The sequence below is a fragment of the Coregonus lavaretus genome, assembly GCF_964263955.1.
Source record: "Coregonus lavaretus genome assembly, chromosome: 1".
Taxonomy (NCBI): Eukaryota; Metazoa; Chordata; class Actinopteri; order Salmoniformes; family Salmonidae; genus Coregonus; species Coregonus lavaretus.
Window position 1 is genome coordinate 31,913,238 of NC_139988.1, and position 15,597 is coordinate 31,928,834.

At 44.2% G+C, this 15,597-nt stretch overlaps 1 protein-coding gene across 1 annotated transcript in view; it reads right to left on the minus strand.

The window, feature by feature from the left end:
• The window catches only part of LOC311134910 (zinc finger CCHC domain-containing protein 24-like), a 64,438-nt gene extending 49,056 nt beyond the window's left edge, over positions 1–15,382 (minus strand). Inside the window, exons 1-2 of the mRNA XM_084168675.1 lie at positions 14,913–15,382; positions 8,139–8,339 (exon numbers count right to left, since the gene is read on the minus strand). Coding sequence (XP_084024801.1) covers positions 8,139–8,339; positions 14,913–15,149 — 438 coding nt within the window. The 5' untranslated portion in view covers positions 15,150–15,382. The remainder of the gene's footprint in view (positions 1–8,138; positions 8,340–14,912) is intronic.
• Between the last annotated feature and the right edge of the window lie 215 nt (positions 15,383–15,597).

Sequence of the window (15,597 nt, forward strand, 5' to 3'; positions counted from 1 at the left end):
TTCTTTATTTTACTCGTATTATTATTATCTATCCTGATGCCTAGTCACTTTACCCTGCCTATTTAGATTTCTATCTCAAATACCCTTGCACATTGATCGGGTATTGGTGCTCCCTGTATATGAGCTGTATATGAGCATTCTTGTGTATTTTATTCCTCTTGTGTTACTATTTATACTTTTTTTATACAGTGGGGAGAACAAGTATTTGATACACTGCCGATTTTGCAGGTTTTCCTACCTACAAAGCATGTAGAGGTCTGTAATTTTTATCATAGGTACACTTCAACTGTGAGGGACGGAATCTAAAACAAAAATCCAGAAAATCACATTGTATGATTTTTAAGTAATTAATGTCACGCCCTGACTCAAGGGACTCGTATATGTTGAGTCAGGGTGTGTATGTTCTATGTTGTATATTTCTATGTTGATGTTCTAGTATGTCTATTTCTATGTTGGCCAGTGTGGTTCCCAATCAGAGGCAGCTGTCGCTCGTTGTTTCTGATTGGGGACCATACTTAGGCAGCCTTTTGGCACGAGTTAGTTGTGGGATCTTGTTCCGTGTTAAGGTATGTTGTGTTGCGCTGCCTTGGACTTCACGTATCGTTTGTTTATTGTTTTGTCGTTGTGTTTATTCGTTAATAAACATGTATGCATATCACGCTGCGCCTTGGTCCGTCCCGTCTATAAACGAACGTGACAGAAGATCCCACCAAACGAAGACCAAGCAGCGTGTCCAGGAGCAGACAGCCTGGACCTGGGAGGAGATCCTGGACGGTAAGGGATCCTGGACTTGGGAGGAGATTCAGGCCGGGATGGATCGCCGTCCTTGGGAGGAGACAGTGGAGGCGCGGCATAGAGAGGAGCAGCGGCAACACAGAAGGTGCCGGCCGAGGAAGAAGCCCGAGAGACAGCCCCAATATTATTTTTTTGGGGGGGGGGCTAAAAGGGTGGTTGGCGGAGCCTAGTGTTAGAGCAGAGCCAACTCCCCGTACTCACGCGAGGAAGCGTGTGACTGGGCAGGCTCCGTGTTATGCGGAGCTACGTACTGTGTCGCCAGTGTTCCGGCACAGTCCTGTACGTCCTGTGCTAGCACCACGCACGTGTCATGCGAAGATGGGCATTCAGCCAGGACGGGGTGTGCCGGCTCAACGCTCCTGGTCTCCAGGACGCCTCCTCGGTCCCGCATATCCTGCGCCTGTTCTACAAGCTGTATCGCCAGTGCGCGTGCACAGCCCAGTGCGTCCTGTGCTAGCGCACCGCATGTGTAGTGTGAAAGTGGGCAACCAGCCAGGACGGGTTGTGCCAGCTCTCCGCTCCAGACCTCCAGTCCGCCATCGCAGTCCGGTCCGGCCCATTCCTGCTCCTCGCACCAAACCAGTGGTGCGTGTTTCCAGCTCGGCCCGGCCTGTTCCTGCTCCTCGCACCAAGCCAGTGGTGCGCGTCGCCAGCCCGGTCCGGCCTGTTCCTGTCCCTCGCACCAAGCCAGTGGTGCGCGTCGCCAGCCCGGCCCGGCCTGTTCCTGCTCCTCGCACCAAGCCAGTGGTGCGCGTCGCCAGCCCGGCCCGGCCTGTTCCTGCTCCTTGCACCAAGCCAGTGGTGCGCGTCGCTAGACCGGCCCGGCCTGTTCCTGCCCCTCGCACCAAGCCAGTGGTGCGCGTCGCCAGCCTGGTCCGGCCTGTTCCTTCTCCTCGCACCAAGCCAGTGGTGCGCGTCGCCAGCCCGGCCCGGCCTGTTCCTGTCCCTCACACCAAGCCAGTGGTGCGCGTCGCCAGCCCGGTCCGGCCTGTTCCTGTCCCTCGCACCAAGCCAGTGGTGCGTGTCGCCAGCCCGGCCCGGCCTGTTCCTGTCCCTCGCACCAAGCCAGTGGTGCGCGTCGCCAGCCCGGTCCGGCCTGTTCCTGCTCCTCGCACCAAGCCAGTGGTGCGTGTGTCCAGTCCGGCACGGCCCGTGCCTGTCCCACCGGTGCCTGGTCCGGCACCGGTCAGCTGCTCCACTCCGGAGCCAGAGCAGTCCACTCCACCGGTGCCTGATCCAGCTCCGGTTAGCTGCTCCACTCCGGCGCCAGAGCAATCCGCTCCACCGGGGTCCAGTCAAGCTCCGGTCAGCAGATCCACTCCGGAGCCAGAGCAGTCCGCTCCACCTGTGGCCAGTTCAGCTCCGGTCAGCTGCTCCACTCCGGAGCCAGAGCAGTTCGATCCACCGTCGTCGGGTCCAGCTCCAGTCAGCGGTTCCAGTCTAGACCCAGACATCAGCCCCTCTCCAGGTTCGGGGTCTCCCACACCAGGGTCCAGACAGGGCTTGGTACTTCGTGGGAGGAAGGAGAGGGGAAGCAGCTCACCGAGGTCCAGACCAGACCAGGGGCGCAACAGGGAGGTGGAGAGTAAGTGGTGGTCACGCCCGGAGCCGGATCCGCCTCCGAGGCGGAATGCCCACCCGGCCCCTACCCTGTTATGTTTATGTGGCGCGGTCGGAGTCCGCACCTTTGGGGGGGGGGGGGGGGGGGGGGTACTGTCACGCCCTGACTCAAGGGACTCGTATATGTTGAGTCAGGGTGTGTATGTTGTATATTTCTATGTTGATGTTCTAGTATGTCTATTTCTATGTTGGCCGGTGTGGTTCCCAATCAGAGGCAGCTGTCGCTCGTTGTCTCTGATTGGGGACCATACTTAGGCAGCCTTTTGGCACGAGTTAGTTGTGGGATCTTGTTCCGTGTGAGGTATGTTGTTTGTCTACCTTGGACTTCACGTTTCGTTTCATTTGTTGTTTTGTCGTGGTGTTTATTCAATATAAATAAACATGTATGCATATCACGCTGCGCCTTGGTCCGTCCCGTCTATGAACGATCGTGACAATTCATTTGCATTTTATTGCATGACATAAGTCTTTGATACATCAGAAAAGCAGAACTTAATATTTGGTACAGAAACCTTTGTTTGCAATTACAGAGATCATACGTTTCCTGTAGGTCTTGACCAGGTTTGCACACACTGCAGCAGGGATTTTGGCCCACTCCTCCATACAGATCTTCTCCAGATCCTTCAGGTTTCGGGGCTGTCGCTGGGCAATACGGACTTTCAGCTCCCTCCAAAGATTTTCTATTGGGTTCAGGTCTGGAGACTGGCTAGGCCACTCCAGGACCTTGAGATACTTCTTACGGAGCCACTCCTTGGTTGCCCTGGCTGTGTGTTTCGGGTCGTTGTCATGCTGGAAGACCCAGCCACGACCCATCTTCAATGCTTTTACTGAGGGAAGGAGGTTGTTGGCCAAGATCTCGCGATACATGGCCCCATCCATCCTCCCCTCAATACGGTGCAGTCGTCCTGTCCCCTTTGCAGAAAAGCATCCCCAAAGAATGATGTTTCCACCTCCATGCTTCACGGTTGGGATGGTGTTCTTGGGGTTGTACTCATCCTTCTTCTTCCTCCAAACACGGCGAGTGGAGTTTAGACCAAAAAGCTCTATTTTTGTCTCATCAGACCACATGACCTTCTCCCATTCCTCCTCTGGATCATCCAGATGGTCATTGGCAAACTTCATACGGGCCTGGACATGCGCTGGCTTGAGCAGGGGGACCTTGCGTGCGCTGCAGGATTTTAATCCATGACGGCGTAGTGTGTTACTAATGGTTTTCTTTGAGACTGTGGTCCCAGCTCTCTTCAGGTCATTGACCAGGTCCTGCCATGTAGTTCTGGGCTGATCCCTCACCTTCCTCATGATCATTGATGCCCCACGAGGTGAGATCTTGCATGGAGCCCCAGACCGAGGGTGATTGACCGTCATCTTGAACTTCTTCCATTTTCTAATAATTGCGCCAACAGTTGTTGCCTTCTCACCAAGCTGCTTGCCTATTGTCCTGTAGCCCATCCCAGCCTTGTGCAGGTCTACAATTTTATCCCTGATGTCCTTACACAGCTCTCTGGTCTTGGCCATTGTGGAGAGGTTGGAGTCTGTTTGATTGAGTGTGTGGACATGTGTCTTTTATACAGGTAACGAGTTCAAACAGGTGCAGTTAATACAGGTAATGAGTGGAGAACAGGAGGGCTTCTTAAAGAAAAACTAACAGGTCTGTGAGAGCCGGAATTCTTACTGGTTGGTAGGTGATCAAATACTTATGTCATGCAATAAAATGCAAATTAATTACTTAAAAATCATACAATGTGATTTTCTGGATTTTTGTTTTAGATTCCGTCTCTCACAGTTGAAGTGTACCTATGATAAAAATTACAGACCTCTACATGCTTTGTAAGTAGGAAAACCTGCAAAATCGGCAGTGTATCAAATACTTGTTCTCCCCACTGTAGTTGGAAAGGGCTCGTAAGCAAGCATTTCAAGGTAAAGTCTACACCTGTTGTATTCGGCGCATGTGAAAAATACAATTTGATTTGATTTGAAATACTTGAGCTATGCTTGATTCATAGACATATCATTTGATTTGGTTGATCAAATTATGATTTAGTTCACTCGGTACAATGGAACCAATGGAGTAGTCCCCAAAGTGCAAGCTACATGTTAAATAAAGCCCTCCTCAAATAATTGTAAATACTTGAGCTGCGCTTGATCTAGTTTACCCGGTAAAATGGAACCAACAGAATAGTCCCCAAAGAGCAAAAGTAGTGCACTAAAAGGGAATAGGGTGCCATTTGGGACGTAGATGTGGTTGAAACACACACACACACACACACATTGGAGATCTGATGTTTGCTGTGTATCCGTTGGCAGTTTAACGAACAGTTGAGGAGCCCTGACAGAACCGCTGTGATTTGAGTTACACCCATGCACATGCACACGTACACGCACACACACACATTTGAGTTACGCCCTTGTAGGCTAGCTGTCCTGCTGACAGATTGGTTTCATAGCAGTCTAATGTCGAGGGGGTTTGGTCGTAATAAAACAAAAACTTAACATTTCCACTGACTATCCTGCAACTGCTGCCCTGCAACTGCTGCCCTGCAACTGACTGGTTCAATGCTTTAAATACACAGTGATAACTATTAAGCACGGATTTACAACATCAACACAATAAACTTAAACTTCAACGTCATTCATTAAGTCATTCCTAATACAAGGATTAGTGTTGATTGGTCAGATCTAAACAACTAGAAAGCTCTACAAAACACACGGAAGCACACACACATATACACACACACACAATAAGAGCAAGAGAGAAGCTGAGTGAAAGAGAGAGAATATCTGTCATCACTATGGACCTGTCTAACAACAACAGCTCCACACCAGAATTCAGAGAAAACTGTCATTGTGTGTCCCTGTTTCAAAATCTCATATTTTAAACCCAGTCCATGCAGTTTGCTTTTACAAGACGTCGTAAAGGGAGACAGAACATTCCTCAAAGTGCCTGTATGTGAAAACCACAGTAGTCATTTTGTGGTCCATAATCTCTATCTCAGTATCACTAGCTTTTCCGAATGCTATTTCAGTTGTACTATTGTGACATGTTACGCCATCATAGTGTGCATAATATGGCATGATGTCAATATTGTAATGCTTACATCATATCTATGTACAATTATTTATACTGTATTTTAGGGTGCATTTACACATTTATCATTACTAGAAGTAGGCTATCATATATTGTGATCGTTTTGGATACTAAAAAACATAATTTGATGTCTCCCATACATACAGTGCCTTGCAAAAGTATGCCTCCCCCTTGGCGTTTTTCCTATTTTGTTGCATTACAACCTGTAATTTAAATTGATTTTTTTGGGATTTCATGTAATGGACATACACAAAATAGTGTGAAATGAAAAAAATTACTTGTTTCAAAGAATTCTAAAAAATAAATAACGGAAAAGTGGTGCGTGCATATGTATTCACCCCCTATGCTTCCCCTAAATAAGATCTGGTGCAACCAATTACCTTCAGAAGTCACATAATTAGTTAAATATAGTCCACCTGTGTGCAATCTAAGTGCACATGATCTGTCATATGATCTCAGTATATATACACCTGTTCTGAAAGGCCCCAGAGTCTGCAACACCATTAAGCAAGGGGCACCACCAAGCAAGCAGGACCATGAAGACCAAGGAGCTCTCCAAACAGGTCAGGGACAAAGTTGTGGAGAAGTACAGAGCAGGGTTGGGTTATAAAAAAATATCAAAAACTCTGAATATCCCACGGAGCAATTAAAATTTTTTAAGAATATGGCACCACAACAAACCTGCCAAGAGAGGGCCGCCCACCAAAACTCACGGACCAGGCAAGGAGGGCATTAATCAGAGAGGTAACAAAGAGACCAAAGATAACCCTGAAGGAGCTGCAAAGCTCCACAGCGGAGATTGGAGTATCTGTCCATAGGACCACTTTAAGCCGTACACTCCACAGAGCTGACCTTTACGGAAGAGTGGCCAGAAAAAAGCCATTGCTTAAAGAAAAGAATAAGCAAAAACGTTCGGTGTTCGCCAAAAGCCATGTGGGAGACTCCCCAAACATATGGAAGAAGGTACTATGGTCAGATGAGACTAAAATTTAGCTTTTTGGCCATCAAGGAAAACGCTATGTCTGGCGCAAACCCAACACCTCTCATCACCCTGAGAACACCATCCCCACAGTGAAGCATGGTGGTGGCAGCATCATGCTGTGGGGATGTTTTTCATCGGCAGGGACTGGGAAACTGGTCAGAATTGAAGGAATGATGGATGGTGCTAAATACAGGGAAATTCTTGAGGGAAACCTGTTTCAGTCTTCCAGAGATTTGAGACTGGGACGGAGGTTCACCTTCCAGCAGGACAATGACCCTAAGCATACTGCTAAAGCAACACTTGAGTGGTTTAAGGGGAAACATTTAAATGTCTTGGAATGGCCTAGTCAAAGCCCAGACCTCAATCCAATTGAGAATCTGTGGTATGACTTAAAGATTGCTGTACACCAGCGGAACCCATCCAACTTGAAGGAGCTGGAGCAGTTTTGCAAAATCACAGCGGCTAGATGTGCCAAGCTTATAGAGACATACCCCTAGAGACTTGCAGCTGTAATTGCTGCAAAAGGTGGCTCTACAAAGTATTGACTTTGGGGGGGTGAATAGTTATGCACGCTCAAGTTCTGTTTTTTGGTCTTATTTCTTGTTTGTTTCACAAGAAAAAATATTTTGCATCTTCAAAGTGGTAGGCATGTTGTGTAAATCAAATGATACAAACCCCAAAAAAATCAATTTTAATTCCAGGTTGTAAGGCAACAAAATAGGAAAAATACCAAGGGAGATGAATACTTTTGCAAGGCACTGTACATACAGTACATCATCCAATCAATAGGTGGGTAGATCCACAAAACTGGAATGAGTTTACCAGTCAAATTGCCAATGTCAGATGTTCCAAGCCTGTTCCACACATTCTATTTCTAGGGGTATATCAGTAACATCAGTACCGCAGAGTCCTGGGAGTATTCATTATGCCGATTCTGTTGCAAAACGTTTCTTAAACGGAAGCAAACAGAACGAAACGGGGCGGGACCTACCTGAATTTGTCCAATAGAAACTCGTTTTGTTCTGTTTGCTTCCGTTTGGTTCTTAAACGGTAAACGGTTTCTGTAATAAATACACTCCAGTACTGATTCTGTTAAACAGAGGAGAGCTCAGCTTGGACCCCATTGGTCACACTCTGGTACCCATGGGACTTCACAGCTGGAACTCGCTGCTAATTTGCCATGGTTACACTCGTTTTCCTCACAGAGAGACCTGCGTCATAAAATACAAAAATATTGGAAAACCGAGAGGGGAAAAGTATAAGATCAGCAACTAGGGGCCAACTTCACCCTACTCTTCCTACCTCATAGTGAAGTTCAGTAGTCTATCCGTCTGCGCAATTAACACACACTCATGACCACAGAGGACAGAGGCCTGTCTGTCTGACATTTAGGTCAGGGCATCACACAGATGCCATCGCCGCACAGCCATTGGTCAACTCAAAAGGGACATGATTGGCTGGAAATATGGTCACATGACTCAAAGGACGCCATGTTGGCTCTCGATGGCAGCCATTAGCATTTTGAAATCGAAAGACACTGAACCAATAGAATTAGAGGTAGAACCCCAAAAAATAAATGGATGGATGAATGAATGAATGAATGAACAAACAAACATAAATGTGAATGAATAAGGACTGTCTCAGTCTGTGTCCTACCTGGGGGCAGTCTTTGATGTAGTGGCCCTTGTTGAAGCAGAGGTGGCACAGGTAGTTGGGCGGGGGTCTTTTGCTGGGCTTGCGGGGCTCTGAGGAGAGGGAGAGGTCGGAGAAGTGGTCCGTCAAGGAATTGAGTCCATCAACGATGTTGTTGAGCGAGTCATATGGCGAGACATTCTTATATACCCTGTTATTCAATGCCTGGAACAGGGAGAGACAGGAAAACGTGGTTGGTATATTACGCAGAGAAAAAACATGGCAAGAAATGTAGAATAAAGGAAGATATGAAAATGAGGTGATGATGTCTTTCTCGTGGTAACTTAGTGCAAAGTTTGAAGTGCCGCCTGTTTTTATTCCCTCATTACTTTTGTGGCAGAGCACCGAGCTTTATGGGTATTTTTACGAAGAGCACCTGCAACTCCCCTCTATCATGCTTACAGAGTAGTTTGACAACCTATGGATACATGATACCACTAACGAAACAATATCACATAGAAAAGCAGGTCTGGATTTTTTTTCATTTGCGATGCTCTTGAATTTAATCACCAATTTCCGTTGACTGTTCTATGCCCTCCGTCTTTTCTCTTACGCAGAAAAAAGATCCTTGATAATTTCTCTCATTAAATTCAGCACATCTGGCGCTCCGTCCAGCTGTTGCTTATGAACTGGAAAAGTACTGGGGATGTCACAAAGGAAGACAGGACTTTAGAGAAGGATGACTTACAGTAAACAAGGAGAGAGAGAGAGAGAGAGAGAGAGAGAGAGAGAGAGAGAGAGAGAGAGAGAGAGAGAGAGAGAGAGAGCGTTTTACTTGAGAGAGAGTGTTTTACTTGATGGCCAAAAAGCTCAATTTTAGTCTCATCTGACCATAGTACATTCTTCCATATGTTTGGGGAGTCTCCCACATGCCTTTTGGCGAACACCAAACGTGTTTGCTTATTTCTTTCTTTAAGCAATGGCTTTTTTCTGGCCACTCTTCCGTAAAGCCCAGTTCTGTGGAGTGTACGGCTTAAAGTGGTCCTATGGACAGATACTCCAATCTCCGCTGTGGAGCTTTGCAGCTCCTTCAGGGTTATCTTTGGTCTCTTTGTTGCCTCTCTGATTAATGCCCTCCTTGCCTGGTCCGTGTGTTTTGGTGGGCGGCCCTCTCTTGGCAGGTTTGTTGTGGTGCCATATTCTTTCCATTTTGTAATAATGGATTTAATGGTGCTCCATGGGATGTTCAAAATTTCAGATATTTTTTTATAACCTATACTTCTCCACAACTTTGTCCCTGACCTGTTTGGAGATCTCCTTGGTCTTCATGGTGCCGCTTGCTTGGTGGTGCCCCTTGCTTAGTGGTGCCCCTTGCTTAGTGGTGTTGCAGACCCTGGGGACTTTCAGAACAGGTGTAGATATACTGAGATCATGCGGCACTTAGATTGCACACAGGTGGACTTTATTTAACTAATTATGTGACTTCTGAAGGTAATTGGTTGCACCAGATCTTATTTAGGGGCTTCATAGCATATGCACGCACCTCTTTTCCGTTATTTTTTTTATTTAATTTTTTTCATTTCACTTCACCAATTTGGACTATTTTGTGTATGTCCATTACATGAAATCCAAATAAAAATCCATTTAAATTACAGGTTGTAATGCAACAATATAGGAAAAACGCCAAGGGGGATGAATACTTTTGCAAGTCTCTGTAAAGGAAATAGGGTGCCATTTGGGACACATTACTCATCTCATCTGAGTAAGTGGCTGAATTCACAGCTCCATGGGTGAGCCGTTACACCCCAGAGGAGGGAAACACTGCTGTTAGGTTGCGTCCCAAATGGCATCCTATTCCTTATATAGTGCACTACTTTTGAACAGAGCTCATAGTAGGCAAGAACGATTTCGGACACAGCCATTGATATACTCTATTTCTCCAATACAAATAGGTTAAGTGATTAGAGTAGCTTCTACCACAGGATTGCAAGCATGGAGATCAGGAGCAATACTGTCTCTTGTGCAATATTCAATATGGAGCATAATCTTTAGCCTGGAATCCAGACCTGTTTTGTGCCAACATTCAACTCCTTGTCACTCTGTGTCATATAACAAAATAAATTGAAATATGTATTGAAATACCTGTAATAGAAATATTGCTCAACTCTGTTCACAACCACTCATTCTCCTCACATCATAACCCCTTAAAGGCCCAATGCAGCCGTTTTCATATCAATATCAAATAATTTCTGGGTAACAATTAAGTATCTTGCTTTAATAGATTTCCATTAAAATGGGCAAAAGTAGCTTTTTAGCAAAATACTATTTCTCAAGCAAGAATTTAGCTATGACTGTTTAGGAGTGGTCTATTAACCAATTTACCGCATGGTGATGTCACCATGGAAAGCCGAAATATCCCGTCCATGCAAACCTGCTGATTAGAATATCCTGTATTTTCAACCAGCAACTATCAGGAAATAACATTGATTAAAAAATCACACTTTTACAGTGTTAGTTTCATCAGCTGTTGTACAATATGATATAAACAGAATTTGGACAGCACTTGGCCTTTAATTTATTTCCTATTTCATTTGATGAGACACTAGCTAGGTTTCTATCCAATTGGTGACAGATTTTCATGCAAATATTCTAAAATCTGCATGAAAAGAATATGCACATTTTCCCACCAGAGATGTGTTTCCATCAAATTGACATTTTGCGGATAAAATGCTTTGCTTGCTGACATAAAAATACAATTTGCGGTTAAATTCCCATGTACCGAACAAAAAAAACAAGTTAAATGGGTTTCCATCGCATTTTCAACTCTACTTATGGTTTTGTCAGAAATTGATTTGCGTTATAGGGTGGCACGTAGCCAAGCGGTTAAGAGCATTTGGGCCAGTAACCGAAAGGTTGCTGGTTCAAATCCCTGGGCCAACTAGGTGAAAAAAAGTTGATGTGCCCTTGAGCAAGACTTTACCCTAATTACTCTGGATCAGAGCATTGATCATCATTTCACCAAAATAAGAACCTTGATATTTATTGGAAAGGAGCATCAATCACTGTGCACTTTCACCACCCTGTGAAGTTCATCATAATTTATTTAATCTGTAGTCTAATAAACTGTATGCTTTCCCGAGTCGTAGTGGGAGGTCCACACACCATATCATCGCGTGACTCCAACTTTACTTCGATATGATGGTTATTATATCAATATTTGCGCATTAAATGTGTTTCAACCGACATTTCTCGCATAATACATTTTACAGACACAAAAAGATCCCACCTTGTCTAGCTTATTTGGTTTTGTCAACATTTGGAAAGTTTACCGACAAATTAGCTGTTTCCATCAGGCCTGTCGTGACATTTTTGATCTGACATGTACTTTTAAAAAGGTTGGATGGAAACCTGGTAAAAAAAAAAAAATGTTGACGTCATCGACAACAACAACAAAAACAAATGCACATTACTCATCCCAACAGATCAAGCATCAGAAGTGGGTTGTTGTACTTGGCGTTGCAGTGAGGTTGAGAAAAAAAGCCCCCTCTGCTTCAACTGTTTCCAGACTCTCTTTGTGTGTGTGTGTGTGTGTGTGTGTGTGTGTGTGTGTGCGCACGCACGCAAGTGTGTGTGCATCGTGATTGCATGTGTGTGTATGCATCATGTGTGCATGTGTGCACACACGTGCATGCATAGGCGTGTGTGTGGGTGTTTGTGTGTTCAGTTTTTGCAACACATTACTCAATGGGGAATCGTAGGATCGTATGACATTACACAATGGTTTTTAATGTATGAAAACCACACCCATGTTTAAGAGGCCTGATTTATGTTAAATGGCTGAAAAGCCTCTATACCGACATTAAGAAATATAAAAGTATACAATGGCAGGAATACTATAATATTCACTGTAATGTTTTTGCTGACTTTACTGTAGTATACTGTAGTATTTACAGTTGACTATAGTATAAATACAGTAGTAAAAAAAGAGTAGTATATACTATAGCAATTACTGTAGTGTTTTTGCAGACAGTAGTATACTGTAGTATTTACTGTAGTGTTTTTGCGCACTGTAGTATACTGTAGTATTTACTGTAGTGTTTTTTCAGACTGTAGTACGGTATACTGTAGTATTTACTGTTGGGTTTTTGCGGACTGTAGTATACTGTAGTATTTACTTTTTGGGGACATTACCGTAGTATTAACTAAAGTGCTTTTGTTTTATTATCTTTGAAATAGAAATGGGGGGCTTTCTCCTTAAGAAATACTAAAAGAGCACATTTTCCATAACCTGTAGGTAGGTAGGACTGGGTTCTGAACGGAGAGTTCAGAGCTTCTGCTATTTTCTATAACCTGTAGGGAACACAATATATGGTCTATACTTGGCATGTAGGTTTCTCACTTACTGGTGGCATATTGGGATATGGGAAGGGGAATGGGCAGGGTATTTGCAAATGAAATGCTGTAGTATTTACTATAGTTAAAATAATGTCATGTTTTGCGTACTGTAGTGTTTTTGCTGACATTCCTGTAGTATTTACTACAGTGTTTTTTTGTGGATAATATTATACTATGTATTATAGTATTCTACAGTACACTACAAAATGCTATACTAAGTACTACACATTATCGAGGGATACTACAACGTGTAGTATAGTATTCTACAGTATACTACAGTTTATTACAGAATTCTATAGTAAGTACTGTAGTATTCTATAGTAAACTGTAGTATTTTTTATGTTGGTAGCTAGGTTTCCATCAACCCATTTTTAACTCTGTTGGTGGTTTTGGCACAAATGTGCCCAACTTTGGTCTTGGCACATGTGCTCTAGCCAACAGCTCGCAGATACAGTGCAAAGGGTACATGATGGTTATTCTAGCAACAAATGCACAAAAAAGTGTTTCCACTGCCATTTGTGCATGATCTATTTGACAGACAAACCAATTATCCACCAGTCTAGCATGTTTTGTTCTGTCGAGATTTAGGAGAGTTTACCGACAATTACACTGTTTCCATCAGGCCTGTCATTAGTTTTTTATCCAACAGGTACTTAACTTGCATTAAAATGGTTGGGTAGAAACATGTTTTATGATTACCATCATAATATTTTTCAAAGGCTACATAGCTATCCCCGTTATGAAATTAAGGGATATGCCTAACACTCCACAGAACTGGGCTTTACGGAAGAGTGTCCAGAAAAAAGCCATTGCTTAAAGAAAGAAATAAGCAAACACGTTTGGTGTTCGCCAAAAGGCATGTGGGAGACTCCCCAAACATATGGAAGAATGTACTATGGTCAGATGAGACTAAAATTGAGCTTTTTGGCCATCAAGTAAAACGCTCTCTCTCAAGTAAAACGCTCTCTCTCTCTCTCTCTCTCTCTCTCTCTCTCTCTCTCTCTCTCTCTCTCTCTCTCTCTCTCTCTCTCTCTCTCTCTCTCTCTCTCTCTCTCTCTCTCTCTCTCACACACACAAAGAAACACACACACACACACACACACACACACACACACACACACACAGTCTCTCTCTCTCTCTCATTCTTTCTCTCTCTCTCTAAAACCTAGTGTCAGTTTAATCTTTAACACATGAGATCATTGTAATACACGTTCAATCACCTATTAGGCCCAGATGCTCTCTCTCCATAAGGCTGTTCAGACCTGGCTACATCCCAAATTGCACCCTATTCCCTATGTAGTGTACTATTTGACCAGAGCACATAGGGATCTAATGCACTTTGTCGAGAATAGGATGCCATTTGCAGTCACATATGGTCTGGACTATCAGTTGCATTGATGGCATGTTTGCCTGTAAATATCCATGATGACATAAATATAGAAAGTGTTTAAACAAGTCTTGTTTTTGTTTGCACAATCTGATCTATTTGCAGAAGTCGGGGGAAATAGATCATTGTAATGTAATGTAAAACAACTAGTCAAACCTGTAGGGTAGAAGTGGGTTAACCTATACAACTGTATGTACAGACACAGCATTTTGACCAACCCCTTGCAATGAGGCATAGGCATTTCTGCGCGCTACTAACGTTTAACCCGAAGACCTCTCGAGCACATCAGCATGCAGACCACAGACCCAGATGCATCACGCTCCTACGTGTGGTACGCTCGAGTCTGGCGTTGCCTGCACTGAGCATTGAGTCAAAACAATTGCCTTTAAAGCCGCCTAAATCAAAGACAGACACTTCTCTCAATGTTAACTCAACATCTTAACACCCAATTGAAAGGCACAGATAACTTTGCTGGAGTGATTCTGCTTGCTTTGGCGCGTTTAAAACAGTTATAGTCAGTGCTTTACACTTCAAGAACTAGACCCGATGCTTCTGGTAAGTTCATCCCTGGTTATTGCATTAATTTAATAAATAGTCTACTTTTTTGTTTTGTTTACTGTATTGGCAGTCATCAATGACATGCCATAGTCTAGTATGAATTGTGCGCAATATAAAACCAGTTCTGCTAAAATTGTGCATGTTGAATTCTCCATGTTGCACTAAGGGCTGTTACTAAATAAACGTTATTTCTGTTTGAATATGATCGAATCAGATATTGCCGTAATAGGTCTGAAAAGTTGATGAGCACGTCTTTCTGTCCATATTCGAAATATCCATGGCGGTTATGTGCACACCCTTAAACATTTTGCAAAACAGCGTTCGACATACGATGGGATGTATGCAAATAAAAACAGATCATAGTCAATAAGCTATTTACTTAACGTGGCAATTATATAACGGTAATATACATCCATAATAGAGGAAAACATTTACAGACAGAACGTTCAGTCTCGAACCTCATTCCGCTGGAGCTGAAAAAAGTTGTTGAGATAGTTGGAGTTGAGAGACGAGCTCAAGTCCGCTGCGGGAGTCTTGCAGTAGTTCAACTCCGGGTGGGACGAGTTGGGTTCGGGTCTAAAGGCGTCAAAGGCGCTGGTTTGGTGGGTGTCTTGCAAAGAGAGATAGACCCAATTCAGTAGCTGCGCAGGCTGGTACACGGAGGCACTGGTGTCTATGGCAGACATCAAGTTCATCTTTCAAATGGGTACACTAGCCACCGCCGCTGTATTTCTGGATTGCTCTCAACTTTCGGGAATCTTGCTCACTCTCGCTCTTTCTCTCTTTCTAAACTTCAACGGATTCGCCGCTTTCTTTTCCCTACCCAGCCGTGGCAATCTTTCCTTATTCCTCTTCCCGTAAGGACCCTATATCATGCTGGGAGCCTAGTCCCAGTTTTTAAGGTTACGCAAAAGTCATTGCTCTAACATCTCAGTATGAAAAGTTTTCAGCCACTACTCGCAGCCCGTTATCTCCCTTTATTTGCAGTGGGGCAGCCACCCGTAGTCTCATTGGATATGCAACGCACACTGGGGTGCGTCATGACGCACGCAAGCGAATGAGGGTTTTAATTCACTACATACAAAACCGTTTTCTCTCTCGGTCTCTACCTTGTTAACTTGATGCCTTTTGAATCTCTGTAGG